Source organism: Pseudorasbora parva, chromosome 7 (assembly GCF_024679245.1).
Source record: "Pseudorasbora parva isolate DD20220531a chromosome 7, ASM2467924v1, whole genome shotgun sequence".
In the NCBI taxonomy this organism is placed as follows: domain Eukaryota; kingdom Metazoa; phylum Chordata; class Actinopteri; order Cypriniformes; family Gobionidae; genus Pseudorasbora; species Pseudorasbora parva.
In genome coordinates, this window is record NC_090178.1 from 856,581 (window position 1) to 879,852 (window position 23,272).

The 23,272-nt window shown below is 42.5% G+C and overlaps 2 protein-coding genes across 4 annotated transcripts in view; one reads left to right on the plus strand and one right to left on the minus strand.

Annotated features, from left to right (window-relative positions):
* Positions 1 to 1,570: 1,570 nt before the first annotated feature.
* On the plus strand, positions 1,571 to 11,630 carry gnrhr3 (gonadotropin releasing hormone receptor 3). Of its 2 annotated transcripts, XM_067449479.1 has the most exons (5): positions 1,571 to 1,847; positions 6,475 to 6,578; positions 6,647 to 6,980; positions 7,474 to 7,675; positions 9,600 to 11,630. In XM_067449479.1, the coding sequence occupies exons 2-5, from the start codon at positions 6,529 to 6,531 to the stop codon at positions 9,947 to 9,949; spliced, it is 936 nt and encodes a 311-aa protein (XP_067305580.1). In that variant the 5' UTR covers positions 1,571 to 1,847; positions 6,475 to 6,528; the 3' UTR covers positions 9,950 to 11,630. The 2 variants fall into 2 exon arrangements, with proteins under 2 accessions (XP_067305580.1, XP_067305579.1); XM_067449478.1 differs by having other exon boundaries at positions 6,475 to 6,980.
* Positions 11,631 to 20,411: 8,781 nt separating this feature from the next.
* Positions 20,412 to 23,272, minus strand: part of LOC137083525 (immunoglobulin superfamily DCC subclass member 3) — a 19,317-nt gene continuing 16,456 nt past the window's right edge. For both annotated transcript variants that reach the window (XM_067449481.1, XM_067449480.1), the window contains exon 13: positions 20,412 to 21,724. In XM_067449481.1, coding sequence (XP_067305582.1) covers positions 21,185 to 21,724 — 540 coding nt within the window. In that variant the 3' untranslated portion in view covers positions 20,412 to 21,184. The remainder of the gene's footprint in view (positions 21,725 to 23,272) is intronic.

Sequence of the window (23,272 nt, forward strand, 5' to 3'; positions counted from 1 at the left end):
GAAAATATCTCATTTCATTTTTGAGTTATAGACATTTATGTGAAAAGACACCTGACTTTGATTGGATTTTACTACCCCTTACTATCAATATTTTGAGATTTGGGTTGTAACTTCTAGCTATCGACCTATGTTTCCGATTTTCTGATGCTGGTTTCGTCTCGATCGGACTAGCGGTTTCAAAGATATCAGCTAGTGTTTTATCAGCGCTTAATTACCACACTGCACAAAACGTACATCGAAACCTGGCAAATCTGGTATCGTTGGACTCGGCAAGGATTCAGGAGACCAAAAAAGTTACTCCAATCAAAATATGTCAACCACACCCAAAGTTATAAGCATTTGAAAAAATTCTCCACTAGGTGGCGCTTCAAAACTTCTCAGGCTACTTCAGGACATCGTGGTGATGACCCATACCATGTTTCGTAACGATCCGTTCATGCATTTGTAAAATACAGCATTTTAGCACATAATTAAAAATGGCCGACATGGCATGACGCCCTGAATCTAATGAGACCAATTTTATGATTTTTGGAGAAATGGTTCAGAAGTTATAAGCCAAAATAGCCATTTTTGCTATCTCCGGACCAGTAGGTGGCGCTGCGCCGAAACGCTGCATGTTGCCTCAAGTCATGCTAGTGATGACACTTACCAAGTTTGGTTAGAATACGATAAAGCGTTGCGGAGATATAGCTTTTAGTGTGTTTTCGCAAGCGCTACGTAAAATTTGTTCGCACGTTTATCAAAAAACGATTTGACGAATCAACTTGAATTCCATAACTTTTTGTCATGGTATGAGGATGATCTGGTTCAATTTTTGTGTAAATCGCACAAACCGCCTAGGAGGAGTTCGAAAAAGTTGTTTTTTGGTTAATTAAAAATGGCGGGAAAATTTGCATATTGGAAAATGATGTCATAGGCTGCAATCGAATCAGCTTGAGCCAACGAATCAGAGCAAAGAAGAATTTTGTTTCTAGCCCTTACGTTTCAAAAGTTATTAGCATCAACATGAGTGAAACCTTCGACGGTTAGTGGCGCTAGAGGGAAAGGTTTAGAGACTCCAAATTTGGTGTGGTTACTATTAGTAAAGACTTCTATCAGTGTACCAAATTTCATAACTTTCCCGCAAACGGTTCTATGGGCTGCCATAGACTTCCACGGCGGAATAATAACAATAAGAAATCTAACGATTTCCAGAGGGGCTCCGCACCTTTGGTGCTTGGCCCCTAATAACACCCTATTTTGCATGTTATTTGCATATTACAAATTATATTTTAAAGTGTAAAAAAACAAGAATCAACATTTTGACATCAATAACAATAACATCTTATTTTGCATGTTATTTGCATATTATAAATTCTATTTTAAAGCCTAAAAATGAGAATGGCTTCAGGAAGCAGCTGTGTGTCTCAGTCCTGAATGAAGACTGAGAGCTTTTTTCCTTCATGTTGTTAGAGGTCGCACTGGTGCGGGTCGATTCTCTCTCTCTCTCTCTCTCTCTCTCTCTCTCTCTCTCTCTCTCTCTCTCTCTCTCTCTCTCTCTCTCTCTCACCACACTCAGTCTGTTCTCACCGCAGCTCTCTTCAGTACGCCAGGATTCTTCTTCTTCTTCTTCTTCTTCTCCTCTTCATCATGTCTTATGCTTTATGTAAACTCAGATGACATGACTTAGAGACATGATGGTCGGATCCGGACTGAGCAGATCCCGATCATCATAATTATCATCATGTGCATATTTCATGGGATGTAATATTTGAGTCCTCACTAACTGACTGCAATGGAGAAGAGTGAGTCTGCTGGACTGGATACGGAGAAGGGTCCCGACGGCTTTATACAGATAAAACACTGAGGTGAGTGTCACACACAATCCTAGAGATCATATCATGTGTTTCCTAATGCACCTGTGTTATATAGCCGAGTAATACTAGAGTAAGTTCATCCGCTCAGATGGTTTATCATTAATAAACTCATCTGTTTATCATCCGACACCTCAGTGAAAGCCCACCAACAGTGCCTTTCAAACAGGCAAGAGTCCACGATTCTCTCATTAAAAGTCTTATGTTTAATGGACATGAATGTCGTATTAATATAATAGTGTTTATGCAGAAGGAGCACTTACCCTATATATTAAATATCGGAATATTCTGTACTGTTCAATAAGTTATAGAACTGACATGAAGATCTAGATTTACAGTCAGTTTGAATTACAGTCCAAAACTCTAAAAATGCTTCTATTTTGCAGGTTATTTGCATATTAGAAATTATATTTCAAGCGTAAAAAAAACAAGAATTAACATTTTAACATGCAAAATAGGATTTTATTGTTATTAGACGTTAAAATGTTGATTCTTGTTTTTTCAACACTTTAAAATATAAATTTTAATATGCAAATAACATGCAAAATAGGATGTTATTGTTATTAGATGTTATTTGCATATTAGAAATTATATTTTAAAGTGTAAAAAACAAGAATCAACATTTTAACATCTAATAACAATAACATTCTATTTTACATGTTATTTGCATATAAATTATATTTTAAAGCCTAAAAATGAGAATGAAAGTGAACTTGTGTCTGTGTTGCGTCACTGAACAGCACCTGATGATCAGAGCCAAATCTAAAAGACGTTTTATTCACTTTACATCACAAGGTTTCTTTGTTGTGAACGTTCCCTTCGTGCATTCGGCAGACGCTTTACTCCCAAGCCACCATTCCCTTAATCAAACTCAGACTCATTTGATCCCAGTATTAAAGCATCCAACCCCACTGAGACGTTCTGCGTTCTTGTTCGGTGGGTTTGTATTACACACATGGTTGATTCTCTCAGCACACCTTGTTCTCTCTAAGTGTGTGTGTGTGTGTGTGTGTGTACTGAATTCCTGGAGCTCAAGAGCTTTCTGGGGCCGGTGGGAACCCGCTGTTCAGTTCCTCAGGCTCAGATTATGGCTTTAGCTGAATATCTGGTGTGGCTTCTCAGCTGGAGGTTCTGACGGCCTCTGGCTTTGTGTTAAAGTCAGAGCGACACAAAGACTCAGGACAGCTTTTATCTGTTATCAGCGCTGATCGGACACTGAGTGGCTGTGTGTTTAAGAGCCAGAGCACCAAAGTCACCGGGGAAATTCAAGGTCATCCTGATATGTAAATAAAGCATATCAGTTTTCCTGGACATATACTGATCTCCAATCATTTTGTCCGCTTAAGCTCCGCCCCTTTCTTACAATCACTGCATGCTCGTATTCAGACCATCCTCCCCTTTTGAGAGCCGATAATTCCTTAGACTCCACATCTGCCGCTACTTGCATTTCATCACAAATACTATAAGGGTTAATTAAAATCACAACCTATCACAGCGATGCTTAAAGGGGCGGTGAAATGCTGTTTCCTGCACACTGAGCTTTCCACTGTTAAAGACTCGGATTCCCATCCTAAACATAGACAAAGTTTCAAACACTAATGTTGGACGTTTGATGGAGTATTTCTGTGTCAAAAATACTCCTTCCGGTTTCTCACAAGTGTCGGAGAGTTTTTTTCGAGTATGGGTCGGCTTGACGTTAATAGAGCGGAAGGTCCTTGTATGGGCCGTACGGGCTCTTCTCCCGGTAGGGTGTGTGTGCGCGTGACTAGAGCGAGAGAGGAAACGCACGCCCATACACACTCTCAGCTGCAGATCCAGTCGTCCGTGAACACTTCTGTCGTTATAGTCCGCGCCGCGCTCCACTTTATTCCTCTGGGTGACGTCGAGCGACTTCAACGCTTCAGCACAGCATTCTGGGAAGGCAGCGCTGCATCTGAACCGATTTGAACGCAGAAATGACGGGAAGCTTCACAACATCGCTTCAGTCGCGTCTCAAAGTGGATCTCCACGGTCACTGCTGTCAGGACTTCACCAAATCATACCAAAGAAGTGTGTTTTTGACGGAGCGGTCCCAGCGATAAAGGTTCGGTCCTGCTTTGGAAGCAGCCGGTGAGTTAAACTGCTTCAGATGTCTGTGCTGTCGGCTATCGTCGCGTGAGTAAACATCAGTAAACGACACGATCGCCGCTTCGTCAGTCAGATGCGCTAACGGACTCCATTGCTGTTCTCTGTATAACGTTACACTAGTCTGACGTGCTAAACCGTTCTGCTTGCTACTGCTAAGGTTTAGTCACATACAATAGTCCATAAACCGAATCATGTCCTCATAAACTGCGAGTAAACACACACAAATGTTGACAGGCCACTAAATACAATCCATACCACAGAGACGGACGTCCTGCTGCTGCTGTTTCTATTTCAGACTCTGAATTAGATTCTGGATCAATGGATCATATCTATTAGCTGAGATCGATAGCAAGGGTTTCTCCACGCTTGAGGGCGTCACCGCTTTGCGCATTCATCATTCTTTAGCTCCGCCCACACGATACGCCTCGTCATTCTTTAGCTCCGCCCACTCGATACGCCTCGTCATTCTTTGGCTCCGCCCACTCGATACGCCTCGTCATTCTTTAGCTCCGCCCACTCGATACGCCTCGTCATTCTTTAGCTCCGCCCACACGATACGCCTCGTCATTCTTTAGCTCCGCCCACTCGATACGCCTCAAGATTGACATGAGATTGACTGACACTGAGTGCCCCCCCCCCCTTAAAAGGTTAGTTCACTCAAAAATGAAATTGATGTTATTAATGACTCTCCCTAATGTTGTTCTACTCTGTTCATCTTCAGACACACTGGGCTAAAACGGCCCATACGCTGGGCTAAAACGGCCCATCCGCTGGGCTAAAGAGGCCCATCCGCTGGGCTAAAGAGGCCCATTCACTGCTGGGCTAAAACCGCCCATACGCTGGGCTAAAGAGGCCCATCCGCTGGGCTAAAGAGGCCCATTCACTGCTGGGCTAAAACGGCCCATACGCTGGGCTAAAACGGCCCATACGCTGGGCTAAAACGGCCCATCCGCTGGGCTAAAGAGGCCCATCCGCTGGGCTAAAGAGGCCCATTCACTGCTGGGCTAAAACGGCCCATCCGCTGGGCTAAAGAGGCCCATCCGCTGGGCTAAAGAGGCCCATTCACTGCTGGGCTAAAACGGCCCATACGCTGGGCTAAAACGGCCCATCCGCTGGGCTAAAGAGGCCCATCCGCTGGGCTAAAGAGGCCCATTCACTGCTGGGCTAAAACGGCCCATCCACTGGGCTAAAGAGGCCCATTCACTGCTGGGCTAAAACAGCCCATCCACTGGGCTAAAGAGGCCCATTCACTGCTGGGCTAAAACGGCCCATCCGCTGAGCTTAAACGGCCCATTCGCTGGGCTAAAACGGCCCATATGCTGGGCTAAAACGGCCCATATGCTGGGCTAAAACGGCCCATTCGCTGGGCAAAAACGGCCCATTCGCTGGGCTAAAACGGCCCATTCGCTGGGCTAAAACAACCCATTCGCTGGGCTAAAACGGCCCATCCGCTGTGCTTAAACGGCCCATTCGCTGGGCTAAAACGGCCCATCCGCTGTGCTTAAACGCCCCATTCGCTGGGCTAAAACACCCCATCCGCTGGGCTAAAACGGCCCATTCGCTGGGCTAAAACAACCCACTGGCTGGGCTAAAACGGCCCATTCGCTGGGCTAAAACAACCCACTGGCTGGGCTAAAACGGCCCATACGCTGGGCTAAAACAACCCATTCGCTGGGCTAAAACGGCCCATACGCTGGGCTAAGACAGCCCATCCGCTGGGCTAAAACGGCCCATACGCTGGGCTAAAACAACCCATTCGCTGGGCTAAAACGGCCCATCCGCTGTGCTTAAACGGCCCATTCGCTGGGCTAAAACGGCCCATCCGCTGTGCTTAAACGCCCCATTCGCTGGGCTAAAACACCCCATCCGCTGGGCTAAAACGGCCCATTCGCTGGGCTAAAACAACCCACTGGCTGGGCTAAAACGGCACATTCGCTGGGCTAAAACAACCCACTGGCTGGGCTAAAACAGCCCATACGCTGGGCTAAAACAACCCATTCGCTGGGCTAAAACGGCCCATACGCTGGGCTAAAACGGCCCATACGCTGGGCTAAGACAGCCCATCCGCTGGGCTAAAACGGCCCATACGCTGGGCTAAAATGGCCCATATGCTGGGCTAAAACAACCCATTCGCTTATTTTATTTATTTAATAATTTATTTGATAGGGACAGATACCACCAACATAGATCATTTAAAATAAACAATCTGATGTCTGTATCACAGTGTATATAGCCAAAGGCTAATTTGCAACACTTGTCCCTAGAAGGGCCTTTATCAATCAAATACAATAAATACAAAAAAGTATCTAAAAACTGATTCATACATTAATAAAACTCAAACAATTATACTCTATAACTTCCAAACATTCACAATATTATAAGTGAGTACAATTCTGATTTATCTTTTTTTTATTGTGTATATTATATTGTGTATATATATTATATTATAATCAGTGTATGCAGTCTGACCTCACTCAGATGTTGTTTCTGTCAGGAGCCAATCAGAGTGCAGGGATGTCCGCTAACTCGTCCCTGCTGCAGGTGTCTAATGCATCTGTGCTGGACTGGACTCCGCCCACCTTCACACCTGCGGCTCAGGTGCGTGTGGCCGCCACCATGATGCTCTTCCTCTTCGCCGCCGGCAGTAACCTTGCTCTGCTCTGCAGTGTGTGGAGGGGGCGGGGCCGGCGGCTCGCCTCGCACCTGCGGCCGCTCATCCTCAGCCTGGCCTCGGCCGACCTCATGATGACCTTCGTGGTGATGCCGCTGGATATGGTGTGGAATGTGACGGTGCAGTGGTTTGCCGGAGACGGACTCTGTAAGCTGCTGAGCTTCCTGAAACTGTTCGCCATGCAGACCTCCGCCTTCACCCTGGTGGTCATCAGCCTGGACCGCCATCAGGCCATCCTGCGGCCACTGGACTCGCTCCACGCCCACTGCAGGAACAGGAGGATGCTGCTGACAGCCTGGGTCCTCAGCGCACTGATCGCATCGCCACAGGTCTCACACACACACACACAGACACACTCACTCACATACACACAGACTCACACTCAATTATTGTCTTGTTTTGTGAAAGTTTTTGCTTAAAATAAGATAAATAATCTGCCAGTGGGGTAAGATAAATAATCTTGTTTTCTGTTTGAATTAAGATTGTTTTCCCAAAACAAGACAATAATTTTTACTTGTCTAGTAAATGTTTCTTAATGTAAGATTTTTTAGATATTTAGTCTAGAAACAAGACAAAAATACTTTTTTGCAGTGTTCTAGTTAACCAATCATGTTTTGCTTGTATTAGTAGCTGCATTTTGTGTGATTATATTCAGTTTTTCTCTCAGATTTTTATTTTTTTTTTCATGCCAGAGCACTAGGCTAAATCCGGCCAAACATACCCATATCTCTGCGTGGCGTTTTGATGGCGTTGCGTCCTGCTTGGTGGTGTGTTGGCGATCTCTATAGCGCTGTATTCTGACGGTCAGTCCTCCTCCTGCAGCTGTTCATCTTCCGCACGGTTAAAGTGGCGAGCGAAGACTTCACTCAGTGCGTCACACACGGCAGCTTTCAGCAGCGCTGGCAGGAGACGGCCTACAACATGCTCCACTTCATCACACTCTACGTCATCCCTCTGCTGGTCATGAGCTGCTGTTACAGCCGCATCCTGATCGAGATCAACCGACAGCTGCACAAGAGCCACGGTACAGAGAGCTGATCCCTCAATACACCAATCAATACATCAATACACCAATACACCAATCAATACATCAATACACCAATACATCAATCAATACACCAATACACCAATCAATACATCAATACACCAATACATCAATCAATACACCAATACACCAATCAATACATCAATACACCAATACATCAATCAATACACCAATACACCAATCAATACATCAATACACCAATACATCAATCAATACACCAATACACCAATCAATACATCAATACACCAATACATCAATCAATACACCAATACACCAATCAATACATCAATACACCAATCAATACAACAATACACCAATCAATACATCAATACACCAATCAATCAATCATCCATCCACTCATCCATCCATCCACTCAACCATCCATCCAATCAATCATCCATCCACTCATCCATCCATCCACTCAACCATCCATCCAATCAATCATCCATCCACTCATCCATCCATCCATCCACTCAACCACCCATCCAATCAATCATCCATCCACTCATCTATCCATCCATCCACTCATCCACTCATCCATCCATCCACTCATCCATCCATCCATCCACTCAACCATCCATCTATCCATCCATCCACTCATCCATTCATCCACTCAACCATCCATCCAATCAAACATCCATCCATCCATTCATCCATCCACTCAACCATCCATCCAATCAATCATCCATCCACTCATCCATCCATCCATCCATCCACTCAACCATCCATCCATCCATCCACTCAACCATCCACTCAACCATCCATCCATCTATCCATCCATCCACTCATCCATTCATCCACTCAACCATCCACTCAACCATCCATCCAATCAAACATCCATCCATCCATCCATTCATCCATCCACTCAACCATCCATCCAATCAATCATCCATCCACTCATCCATCCATCCACTCAACCATCCATCCATCCATCCACTCATCCATCCATCCACTCAACCATCCACTCAACCATCCATCCAATCAATCATCCATCCATCCATCCAATCATCCATCCATCCATCCATCAATCATCCATCCAATCATCCACTCATCCATCCATCAATCATCCATCCATCCAATCATCCATCCAATCATCCATCCATCAATCATCCATACAATCATCCATCCTTCAATCATCCATCCAATCTTCTATCCATCCATCAATCATCCATCCAATCATCCACTCATCCATCCATCCAATCATCCATCCATCCAATCATCCATCCAATCAATCAATCAATCAATCAATCAATCAATCAATCAATCAATCAATCATCCACTCATCCATCCATCCACTCAACCATTCACTCAACGATCCACCTATCCATCCAATCAATCAATCCTCCATCCACTCATCCATCCACTCATCCATCCATCCACTCAACCATCCACTCAACCATCCACTCATCCATCCACTCATCCATCCACTCATCCATCCACTCAACCATCCACTCAACCATCCACACATCCATCCACTCATCCATCCACTCAACCATCCACTCAACCATCCACTCAACCATCCACTCAACCATCCACTCATCCATCCACTCAACCATCCACTCAACCATCCACTCAACCATCCACTCATCCATCCATAGAATCAATCAATCAACCATCCACTCATCCATCCACTCATCCATCCACTCAACCATCCACTCAACCATCCACTCATCCATCCACTCATCCATCCACTCAACCATCCACTCAACCATCCACTCATCCATCCATAGAATCAATCAATCAACCATTCACTCATCCATCCAGCCATCCACCCATCCATCCACTCATCCATCCAGCCATCCATCCAGCCATCCATCCATCAATCAATGTAGTGAAATGAGACCATCCCTCTCTGCTTTGCTTTTGAAATGAAATGTTTCTGACGTCACGCTTGTGTCCGCAGCGGGCGAGTCTCTCCGACGCAGCGGCACAGACATGATCCCGAAGGCCAGGATGAAGACGTTAAAGATGACCGTCATCATCGTCGTGTCGTTCGTGGTCTGCTGGACGCCATATTATCTGCTGGGCATCTGGTACTGGTTCCAGCCGGAGATGGTGAAGGTCACACCTGAATATATTCATCACCTGCTCTTCGTTTTCGGGAACCTGAACACCTGCTGTGATCCGGTGATTTACGGCCTTTATACGCCCTCGTTCCGCGCTGACCTCGCCCGCTTCTGCTGCCGCCGTCGGCCCACGGACTCGCCTCGCTCACTGGACCGGCTCCAGTCCGACACGCCCAAGGCCACGTAACCTTCCGGCGGAATTAAAGGGTTAGTTCACCCAAAAATGAAATGTCTGTCATTAACTCCTCCCCCTAATGTCATTGATCAGATCGCCAATGTCTCGTAATTTCAGCAGTTTGACACGCAATCCGAATCATGAATCGATTCGCTGATTCATAACCGTTCGAATCTTTATTTGAGGATTGAACACAAACGCGGAAGAGAAGCCAATGCTGAATAAAGTCGTAGTTTTTGTTATTTTTGGACCCAAATGTATTTTGGATGCTTCAAGAGACTCTAATTAACCCACTGATGTCTCATATGGACTACTGTGATGATGTTTTTATTCCCTTTCTGGACATGGACAGTATAGTGTGCATACACTTGCATACGCTCTCGGACTAAATATAAAATATCTTAAACTGTGTGTGAAGATGAGCGGAGGTCTTACGGGTGTGGAGCGACATTAGGGAGAGGAGTTAATGACAGACATTTCAATTTTTGGCTGAACTAACCCTTTAAAGGCTCTTTTCTCCTGTATTGTTCTGTAAAGGCTATCTGAGTGAATCGCTTCACAAACAAGAACAAATGTAGGCGGGGCTTGATTGGATAGTTGTGGTTTGCTATTGGCTGATCTCATGTGAGTGACAGGTGGCCCCGCCCTCATCATCAGAGGCTTCATCTCTTCCCTAACCCTAATGATTGCCTTATAATGATGGACAGGTTTTTTAAAATTTGCATACACTAGGGGTCAAATTTGCATACTCAAACGTCGGAATACTCAAACGTCGCCAATTCGTGTCGCGGCTGATGCGAATGCTTTTGACGTGAAATATTGGCTTATTCGTTAGGCGTCCGGTGTGAAAGGGCCTAAAGTCACTTCAGTATTGGGTTCATGAGGAAATGTGTGAGTTTACCTCCTGATTCCGACTCAGGATGACCAGACACATGCATTGCACACGACCGGAATAATAAACGAGTGTCGAGTCGATGGAGCGTCTGAACACACTCCGTAACTCTCATAAAGCGCTCTAATGAAAGAGCTCAGCGCAGATTTGCAGGTTTAGAATAACTTCACAGATTTCCCAGCATGGCTCTGTTATTAAAGTGTCAGCTGGACGTGTCACACACACACTCTGTGCATGTTCAAGCTGCCGATCCATGTGTGTGTGTGTTACTGTTAGCAGTGAAACTCTATTCAGCCATTTTGCATATCCCCCTCTGATTCTGGCCAATGGATGGTGTATATCAGTCTGCCAATCAGATCTGGGGATTTCTGTGCACATCTGACGGGACTGAGTTCACACACACACACACGCACACACACACACAGTCACGCACGCACGCACACACACATACTTACACATGCACACTCTCTCATGCACACACTCTCATGCACACACTCTCACAAACTTACACACACTCTCACACACACTCTCACCAACGCACACACACACTCTCACACACACACAGACACAAGCACTCACACACTCTCTCACATACACATACACGCACTCTCATACACACACTCTCTGACACACACACACACTCTGGAGTCGCTCTTTGCTTGTAAGAGTTTGAGACACTCCTCTCTTCTCTTCACACACTGATGGAGGGAAGGAGAGTCATGTTTAATGGATCGAATGGTTAAAGTGACTGAGAGCTATCTGAGAGTGTGTGTGAGATCAGCAGAAGCACAGGGGCATTATGGGAGAGTTTACTTTAAAATGAGCATTCTGTCATCCTTTACTCACCCTCAAGTTGTTTCAAACCTGTATTCATAGTCTTGTGTAATCGACGCGCCGTCCTCAATAAACCCGTCTCTTGCGTGATAACTCAAACTCTCGAATATTCTGCTCTAATCTGACCTCTGAGCTGTGCGGTGTCCAGAATAATAATCCTCCGCTGTGTGTTAATAGGCCAGAGGAGAACTGAGTCTGGTTTCTCTAAGGTTTATTTTTCTCCGTCATGCCCTGATGGAGTTTCGGTTCCTTTGGTCGCCTTTGGCTTGGCTTGCTCAGTTGGGGACACTAACATTATGATCAGAGTTATTCAACTAAATATACAAATAACATTAATGAATTAGGTCTTATTTAATTCTATAAACTATAATACTGATCTGCCAACATTGTCTCTCTATGATAAATTAAAATAAGCTGATAACATCACTGTTTACTCCAGAACGACTGTACAGCCAAATCTAATTCTGCTGCAGTATTGTCCTGTTTAACACTGAAGCTGCTCTGACACAATCGGCGCTGGAGAAGAGCGATAGAAATAAAGATGACTGACTGATCGAATTTCACAAGAGGAGATATTTTGAAGAATGTCAGTAATCAGTCAGTTAACTGGAGCTATTTTTTTCTCCTACTATAGCAGTCAACGGCTCCAGGTAACGGTTACTGACGTTCTTCAGAATCTCTCCCTTGTGTTCAGCTGAAGACAGACACTCACACAGGTTTGAGACAACTTGAGGGCGAGTAAAGGATGACAGAGTTTTCATTTTAAAGTGAACTATCCCTTTAAAAGTTATGAATTTCATGTGTTTTTACACTTTCAAACATACACTGCAAAAAATGCTCTTCTTAGTATTTTTGTCTTGTTTGTAGTCAAAATATCTCAAAATTCTTACATTAAGAAACATTTCCTGGACACGCACAAATTATTGTCTTGTTTTGGGGAAAATAACTCAAAATGAAGAGAGTTTTTGCTTAAAATAAGATAAATAATGGGGTGAGAAAAATAATCTATTAAGATTATAGTTAAGATTATTGTCCCCAATGGCAGATTATTTATCTTATTTTAAGCAGAAACTCTCTTCATTTTGAGTTATCTTTCCCCAAAACAAGACAATTACTTTTGCTTGTCTAGTAAATACTTCTTGTTTTAAGAATTTTAAGATGTTTGGACTAGAAACAAACATTTTTTTGCAGTGTAGTTATCCATACTCACATGCTGCCATCTTTTCTTTGCTAATGGACCCTCCAGCATTTTCTGAGCCGATCCCCTGATGTGTTAATGCCATGTGACTGACGCCTCCTGGTGCATTTCATACTTTTAAAAGCTTCCTGAACATCAGTGAAATATCTCTGTAATGTGATGAAATGTTTCCTGGTGAAATGTTGCTTGGAAAGCTATTTTAAGTGTGCCGTGAGTGTAAAGCAGATCCATTTAAAGGCCTGAATTATGCATGAGGTCTGTCAGCGCACACTGCGGTCAGAGACAAGGTCATGTGATAAGGGATGACATGTTTCCATGGCAACAGGACTCACCCCCCCCCCCCCATACCCAGATCAAAACAATAAAAGCACAGGTTATATTTAACATGTTTCTTGTTTTAAGAAATATTGCAATACATTGCATTGTGACGTTATGTTCATGACATTAAAGGTCAAATCCTCAAATTAGCCAGCAGCTTTAACAGCAGCTTCTGATCTCATCGCATCCGTTTCTCTCGTCTGTAAGCTATAGGCATCATGGCTAGTGGTCATCCTCACTGATAGACAATACGTTTATTTCCATAGCTCACTCTCAAGGTGTCCCTCAAGGCTCTGTGCTCGGAACCTTTGGTCACCTTTAAAGGGGTACTTCAGCGCTGGGAAGATGAATCTGTAGTTAAACTGGGTCATTACTGTAGTAGAAATGTGAAATTATTTTTGAATTTGGTGCTTCTAGACTGAGAAAAGACAGAAAATGTATTTTTGTCTCATGGGGATGAAATACTACAATTCCCAGAATGCTTTGCTGCCCTGTGAGGCCACGCCCACAGCCACCGCTACTGAATCATTTTTACTTTCCCACCACGGCATTCATCTTCATAAAATAAGTTCAGTTAGAGAACAGACACTACAATTAAAAAGTGAAAGTGTGTGTTCAATATAATGCGATTGAGCCGCTGAGGGAGTGTCACAAACGCAGCAGGAGTCGTCTTATGGGTCCCGCACACTGTGCGATTTATCAAAATCCTTTGCGAATGTCCCTTGTCAGACTGTACGATCATGATCCCCGCTGTAAGCCGTATCACACTGTAAGATCTCAGTTGGCAGTTCACCCGGAGTTTTATATCATCAGTGAATGAGGCGTTCGGTGACAGTGAGCTGCATTACACGCCGGACTGAAATGACGGCTACAAAGAAATCTCTAGCTCTCGTTTTGGTCATAGTTTGTCTTGAAAAGCCGAGATATTTGACGGTCGTCGTAAGAGAAGTCACACTGCAGGATTGTGCGCCAAATCTTCTGACAATGCCAGAATTTCGTCTGAGGTCAAATGTGATCGCAGCGTTTATTAATCGGCTGCCGGTGAACATGTCAAACTAACGACCAAAGACGTCAGATTTTAGTCGAGGATCAGAGCGCTAAAGATTTGAGCTTTTAAGATTTGCTAAATTTGTCTCAGACGGCCAAATTGTGGGCAAAATCGCACCGTGTGCACCCGGCTTTACACACATCGTGATGAATGAGCTGAGGTAAACGCGTCTGCGCTCGTGGCAGTCGTTCTCAGCACGTGTTCAGTCTGGAGCGTTTTCAGTTCATGCCATAGGAAGCGCCTGACTCGCCTGACTGCATTGTGCCAAGTGTAAAGTTTGGTGGAGGGGGGATTATGGGCTGGGGTTGTTTTCCAGGGGTTGGCCCCTTAGTTCCAGTGAAAGGAACTCTTAATGCTTCACCAAGACATTTTGGACAATTTCCCGCTCCTGACTTTGTGGGATCAGTTTGTGGACGGCCCCTTCCTGTCCCAGCATGACTGCGCTCCAGTGCACAAAGCGTCGCTCCATAAAGACATGGATGAGGAGTTTGGTGTGGAGGAACTGGACTGGCCTGCACAGAGTCCTGAGCTCAACCCGATAGAACAGCTTTGGGATGAATTAGAGCGGAGACTGAGAGCCAGGCCTTCTCGTCCAACATCAGTGCCTGACCTCACAAATGAGCTTCTAGAAGAATGGGCAAAAATCCCCATAAACACACTCCTAAACCTTGAGGAAAGCCTTCCCAGAAGAGCTGGAGCTGTTAGAGAGGGTGGGCCGACTCCAGATTAAACCCCACGGGTTAACAATGGGGAGCTCATGTGTGTGTAGAGGCAAGCGTTCCTTTCGCAATATAGTGTATCTGTTTGCTCCTCTTCTCATTACATTTAGATTCAGTTCATCAGATACTTCCAAAGCAACTTACAGCAAGCGATTCATCATAAGAAGGCAATAAACACGAGATATGCCAGTAATATAAAGCTTCAGTCATCGTTCAAAATAGTAAAGCAAGAACAGGCAGTCTGAGATCCATGCAGCTACTGTTGGATCATCTGGTTGAAATGAAAAGTAGAGCTGAGTGTCCTCAGAGTAAAACCATGAGATGAACGTGTTCCTCAGAGATCTGCAGAAGAGATCTCCATTAATGACAGTGAGTGAAGCTCCACAGAAACACGAATCTGCAGAACAGTGCTAAGCTGTGCATCATAAATAAATGAAGATTATCAATTTTAAATGAAAAGACATTTGGTAAGCTGATGTGACACAAGGCTGTCTGAAACACTGGAGCTTCTGTTGATCCTGTCAGAACAAATCCTGCAGAAATATCCTCGGCCTCCGTCAGCAGATGCAGTTTCTATATTTAGTGTGAAGTGAATCTGAAGTGAACATGAACTCCATTCGCTCCCGCCGTAACTTATATATACAGGGAGTGCAGAATTATTAGGCAAATGAGTATTTTGACCACATCATCCTCGTTATGCATGTTGTCTTACTCCAAGCTGTATAGGCTGGAAAGCCTACGACCAATTAAGCATATTAGGTGATGTGCATCTCTGTAATGAGAAGGGGTGTGGTCTAATGACATCAACACCCTATATCAGGTGTGCATAATTATTAGGCAACTTCCTTTCCTTTGGCAAAATGGGTCATAAGAAGGACTTGACAGGCTCAGAAAAGCCAAAAATAGTGAGATATATTGCAGAGGGATGCAGCAGTCTTAAAATAGCCAAGCTTCTGAAGCGTGATCATCGAACAATCAAGCGTTTCATTCAAAATAGTCAACAGGGTCGCAAGAAGCGTGTGGAAAAACCAAGGCGCAAAATAACTGCCCGTGAACTGAGAAAAGTCAAGCGTGCAGCTGCCAAGATGCCACTTGCCACCAGTTTGGCCATATTTCAGAGCTTCAGCATCACTGGAGTGCCCAAAAGCACAAGGTGTGCAATACTCAGAGACATGGCCAAGGTAAGAAAGGCAGAAAGTCGACCACCACTGCACAAGACACACAAGCTGAAACGTCAAGACTGGGCCAAGAAATATCTCAAGACTGATTTTTCTAAGGTTTTATGGACTGATGAAATGAGAGTGAGTCTTGATGGGCCAGATGGATGGGCCCGTGGCTGGATTGGTAAAGGGCAGAGAGCTCCAGTCCGACTCAGACGCCAGCAAGGTGGAGGTGGAGTACTGGTTTGGGCTGGTATCATCAAAGATGAGCTTGTGGGGCCTTTTCGGGTTGAGGATGGAGTCAAGCTCAACTCCCAGTCCTACTGCCAGCTTCTGGAAGACACCTTCTTCAAGCAGTGGTACAGGAAGAAGTCTGCATCCTTCAAGAAAAACATGATTTTCATGCAGGCCAATGCTCCATCACACGCGTCCAAGTACTCCACAGCGTGGCTGGCAAGAAAGGGTATAAAAGGAGAAAATCTAATGATATGGCCTCCTTGTTCACCTGATCTGAACCCCATTGAGAACCTGTGGTCCGTCATCAAATGTGCGATTTACAAGGAGGGAAACCAGTCCACCTCTCTGAACAGTGTCTGGGAGGCTGTGGTTGCTGCTGCACGCAATGTTGATGGTGAACAGATCAAAACACTGACAGAATCCATGGATGGCAGGCTTTTGAGTGTCCTTGCAAAGAAAGGTGGCTATATTGGTCACTGATTTGTTTTTGTTTGGTTTTTGAATGTCAGAAATGTATATTTGTGAATGTTGAGATGTTATATTGGTTTCACTGGTAAAAATAAATCATTGAAATGGGTATAAATTTGTTTTTTGTTAAGTTGCCTAATAATTATGCACAGTAATAGTCACCTGCACACACAGATATCCCCCTAAAATAGCTCAAACTAAAACTTCCAAAAATATTCAGCTTTGATATTAATGAGTTTTTTTGTGTTCATTGAGAACATGGTTGTTGTTCAATAATAAAATTAATCCTCAAAAATACAACTTGCCTAATAATTCTGCACTCCCTGTCCTCCTGCTGTATCTTTGGTAAGTGTTCCTCACTCTCAGCTCCTATTATTAGTGAAGTACCTCAGGGTTCAGTCCTGGCCCGCTTCTGTTTTAACTTAAATACGCTTCTGCTTGGGAGCATTATTAGGAAGCATCTTGTTTTTCTTCATTTTTATGCTGATGATAAAAAGGACATTCTCAAACTTTATGAAGACAAAACTGAAATAATTATAAAAAAATTAAGAGGTGGTCTTCTCAATGAGCTTGGTTATTTCCCTTCAGATCTGTCTCAGGAAAGAAAAAGGACTTCTGCTAAGAACTCTTTCAAACTCAAAATATTTATGCATTTTCAGGATTTCACGACTAGACTAATGACTAGACCTTTATAGTGGTCTTCCTCATTCATCCCTTTCAGAAAGCAAGAGGAAGATTTTAGGCATTTTTATTCAAAGGTAGAAATCAAATGTTTAATTTGGTGTGTTCAGGATATCAGTATGAATACAACATTACTCAGTATTCAAACTCAAATGATAATATCGCATGCGATTCCGAACAGAAATAATGAGACGTAACACATAACGTTCTACACAACGCTGCTTTATTTGGCAAAGAGGTTCATTACAACCGACTGAAGAAAGAAAAACAGAAGTCAGCCGAGAAACTCACGACGACCTCCCGCAGAGTCACATCCAGTCTGTGATCTGACGGGTTTCCTGCGGTCGCGCCGTGAGTTTCAGCGGCTGGATGTCGGCACCAGAGTCAACAGGTTAAAGCTACAGGAGCGTTCGGTTCTGACAAACAGCCGAAAAGAAAAGAACAATCCAGAAGGTTAAAGCATCACTTCTCTCATTGGTACAAGCATTAAAGATCTGCATCTACTCGACTAAACTATTTATCCTAAACGATAGACATGTTGAGCAATCGGTCACATTTAAACATCTCAACATCCAGAACATATAAGAGTTCATCCGACCCTAAAGCAGCAAAAAGAGATCGGACCCGCGACACTTCAGAGTCTGAGGCCTTCACAAATAAATCTGCGGAAGCTCATTTCCAGCACGGAGTAATAAAATACACTTTTCTTATTTATAATTCGTGAGAAATAAAGCCAGAATTGTGAGATAAAGGAAGTCACAATTAGCTTTTATTTCATGGCGGAAACGAGCTTCCGTAAAAACCACATCTGGAACGACTGTAAATCTACTTTCCGCTGGTGATCCGTATAAAAATTAGGATTTTTTTTTTTTGCAATCAACAATCTTATCGCTTTAAACTCTAAAATATCTAACTTTTTCTTTTTAATTCTACAGAAAGAGAGAAGAAATAAAATAAAAAACTTAATCAGAAGAACAGCGACAATATGAAAATAATAATAACATTAAAGAACAATCGTACATCTATTTTGGCAATATTTCCCAAATCAAGCAGAAAAAGAACTTTTCATCCGTGGGAAAAATGAATCAAAGGAAAGTTCTACAAGAGAACAGAAGTTTCTCCACTTTTTTTGTCTAAAATTTGGCTTCAGTTTCTAATCTTGTTGCTTTATTTTAGTTTTTACATTTTGGTTTCACTTCTGTACAACAAGAATCAGATCCTGGAGGGTTAAAGACTTTACGTGAATCTAGAACGGGTTATTTTGGCAACTATTCAACAATGAAGAGCAGTTCACATGTGTGTTAAACCGGTTAGTTAACACACACACACACACACACACACACACACACAGGTTTGGGGTTTGTTCATGTGCTTTAGAGGAAGAACTGAGGTATTTGGTCTCATCAACACGATCACTAACCGATATTTGGCAAGTTCAGCTTCAACATTACAAAAAAGAAGCAGATCTTATTTTCTGGTTTTAACATATGAAAATATATTTGATATCTGCTAGTCGTTATTAGTTATAATTTCTAGAATAGAATCTGTCTTTGAGGTAATCATCATCATCATCATGTTATGAGTGACATCCGTGTCTGTTTGGAGCGTTTGGCTTTGGTTAATGGTCAGTCGACCTTCTCTAGGTGTCTGGTTTAATCACCGTCAGTTATGAAGCACATTTCTAAAGGTCATGCTTTGGAAAATCAGAATTATGACATAAAAAGTCAAAATTATGACATACAAAGCCAACCGTTATGAGATACAGTCGAAATGATGGCGCTAATTCATAATTATGAGCTAAAGAAGTCACAATCATGAGATACTAAGCCCACAATTATGCGATAAAGTCAACATATTGAGGTAAAAGTCAGATAAAAGTAATTATGACATACTAATAAAACATTATTAGTTGAGGAGAGACCCCTGACATGAGTGTGAAGCGCTTTGGGTGTACAGTTGTACATTTGAAAGCGCTATATAAATGCCTCATTCATTCATTCATTCATTCATTATGATATATGGAAGTCAAAATTATGACATACTAAGCCAACAATTATGAGATAAAGTTGAAATTATGAGATGACAGTTCAAATTATGGCACTAATTCATAATTATGAGATTAAAAAGTCAACATTATGAGATACTAAGACAACAATTATGAGATAAAGTCAAAATATTGAGGTAGAAGTTATGATAAAAGCGAGATAAATTATTATTATGAGATAAACAGTCAAAATTATGAGATACTAAGCCAACATTTATGAGATAAAGCCAAAATGATGGCACTAATTCATAATTATGAGCTAAAGAAGTCAAAATTATGAGATAAAAAGCTCAAATTATTACATACTAATTCATAATTATGGAATAAAGCTTAGATTGACATAAACAATTACATTATAAAACCTTTATCTCATAATTATGATTTTTTATTTCTTAAATTATGTATTAGTGTAATAATTTTAACCTTACTGTAGCAATTCATAATTATGACAAAAATACATCAAGTCATAAGTAATAAATATAATATACTATTCATAATAGAGACAAAAAGAATATTATGACGACTTAGTGCCATAATTTTGACTTTTTAACTAAATTAAACTGACATACTAATACATAATGAGATAAAAAGTTGAGTTGAAAGCCAAAAACTGAATTAAAATGTCAAAATTATGACATACTAAATTATATTTATGACAATCGCTCTCTCACAATAATGACTTAGTATGTCAAAGTTTACTTTTTATCTCAATTTCAACTATTACATTTTGGAATTATGAGATGAGGAGTTTAAATTGTCAAAAAATCTAAACAATGACATAAAAAGTCTTAATTATAACATACTAATTCATAATTTAGGTAAAAAGAATATTATGAGGGCTTAGTTGGAAATAATATTGACTTCTTAATAAATTATTGATCTACTAAATTATGATTATGAGATAAAATGTAAATTTTAATTTCAAAAAGTAAATTATAAAGAAATAACTTTCCACTTGTTTATCTCATAATTATGAGTTAGTATGTAATAATTTTAGACTTTTTGTGTCATAATTATTATTTCCCAAAGCGTGATAGTTGAGGCAGAAACAGGCTTCCAAATCCGAGCCACGCGACGGAAAGGGATCAGAGTTTGTGGATCACTGTGAGGATAAAGAAGCGGAAGATCTTTGGACGTCCCTCAACTTCCGCAGAAGCTTTTCCGGCCGAGAACATAAGTCTCGTAAAACATCAGACGTTATGGCAGCGGCCCGAGGAGGACCCGTTTGAAGACGCGTGAGGTTGAGGTAGAAGGTTTTCCCAGCAGCAGCGGACGGGATGGGACTGAGGCACGGCTCTTTGGGCGAGTGGGAGGGGTTTAGGGGAGGGGGCGGAGTCTTCAGCTGCACACAGGCTAATGCGGTGAATTATTAATGAGCACACATGATCCATACACACACTAACTGTTCATCTGTTCAATCACACAAGAACATGCATTTTTGGTTAAACAGGATCAAGTTCAATTTGTTATTCTAATGAAATTAAGTTTGAGGGTTGTTTCCTCATACTAATATTTCAAATGAGAGTTTTAGCCCTGATGTGGTGTAAGTAGCAGGTCGACAGATGGCATTTTCAAATGAGTTCAGTTGTGTAAGGCTTTGGTGAGAGAGACGGTCACTGTGCAGCTGAAGGGGAGGGGAAGAGATGCTTCACCCAGTGCCCATGTCAGTGTTAGTGCCAGTGCCCATGCCAATGTTAGTGGAAGTGCCCGTGCCAGTGTTGGTTACAGTGTTGGTGCCAATGTTGGTGTCATTGTTAGTGCCAGTGCTGGTGCCAGCGTTGGTGCCAATGTTGGTGTCATTGTTAGTGCCAGCGTTGGTGTCAATGTTGGTGCCAGCGTTGGTGTCTGTGTTGGGGCCAGTGCCCATCCAAGTGTTGGTCCCAGCGCCCATGCCAGTGTTGGTCCTAGCGCCCATGCCAGTGTTGGTGCCAGTGCCCATGCCAGTGTTGGTGCCAGCGTTGGTGTCTGTGTTGGTGCCAGTGCCCATGCCAGTGTTGGTGCCAGTGCCCATGCCAGTGTTGGTCCTAGCGCCCATGCCAGTGTTGGTGCCAGTGCCCATGCCAGTGTTGGTCCTAGCGCCCATGCCAGTGTTGGTCCCAGCACCCATGCCAGTGTCCACCGGGCAGAGAGGTTGTGGTTCAATCATCACCTGACACTGAGGAACTGCCATCTGACGCTCTGCTCCAGCCTGAGGAACACCAGAGTTCATTACATATAGTCAAACCAAAAATTATTCAGACACCATTTATCATTTTATTATATGTTTTTTACTAGTGGGTGCAAATCACTACATGCACACTGTAAAAAAATCTCTGTAAAATTTACAGTAAAAAACAGCTGTGTTTGTCAGAACTTTACTGTAAAAAATATTGTAGCAACATTTGAGGTTTTAAAGATTTTCAGCAAATAAGCGTATTTTATGTAGCTTTAATATACAGGTGCTGGTCATGTAATTAGAATATCACCAAATAAGTTGATGTATTTCACTAATTCCATTCAAAAAGTGAAACTTGTATATTCTATTCATTAATTACACACAGACTGATATATTTCAAATGCTTATTTCTTATCATTTTGATGATTATATCTGACAACTAAGGAAAATTAGTTGTCTCTGGCTGTTCTCAGAGCTCTGTGTCCAAGCACATTAATAGAGAGGCGAAGGAAAGGAAAGGATGTGGTAGAAAAAAGTGTACGAGCAATAGTGATAACCGCACCCTGGAGAGGAGTGTGAAACAAAACCCATTCAAACATGTGGAGGAGATTCACAAAGAGTGGACTGCAGCTGGAGTCAGCGCTTTAAGAACCGCTGCGCACAGACGTCTGCAGGACATTTCAGCTTCACATTCCTTGAGTCGAGCCACTCTTGATCAACAGACAGATCAGAAGCATCTCGTCTGATCGACAACCAATCAGAGCAGCGGAGCGACGCATAACGCTAGTTGTCAAATGTCAACAGAACTCAACTGCACTGTGTTGCCAAGTCTGCGGTTTTCCCGCTGGTTGAAGCGACCTCTATAATGTAATATATAGACCCAGGAATGCCAATTTTAGCAGCAACCTTCCCAAAATAACACACATTTTACCCCCCCAAACGCCCCCCCAAGAAGCTATTGGGCTTGTTTTGGGCTAGTAGTTGGCGGGTTTTGTTGTAAATCTTGGCAACCCAGCACACTGTTATAAGTAACGTTAGAAGATAAAGATGAGTGTAAACGATCTTTGCCGGTGTTGTAAAACCGAATTTAAGGATACACAGAGAACTTCCCAACACGATCATCATTTCTGAGAGAAATAGTGAAGGTGAAGCAGATACGAACAAGCTCTAAAAATAAACTTTTGATGATAAGTCTATTTATATGACCAGACCCTGTTTACTGATAACCACCAATCACAGTGGAGATGAGAGTCACATGATGAAGCAAAGCTCAGGAGGACAATACTCATATATGGAAGGAGTCATTCATACTAACACTAAATCCCATCATGGTAACGACATATTAAAAACGCAATAAACATTCATTTACATTAGACATATGTACACAACGGTTTAGACAAAAAACTTTATTTAAATGAAAATCCGTCAAATGGAATTTGTTAATTTTATATTTAATTACTTATTTATTTTAATCAAATGTATTTATGTCTATAGACTTCTATATATAATAGAATGTTTAGATATTAAGACTGGAAACGAGACAAAAACACCAGTAAAAGTAAAAAAAAAAAACACCTGTCC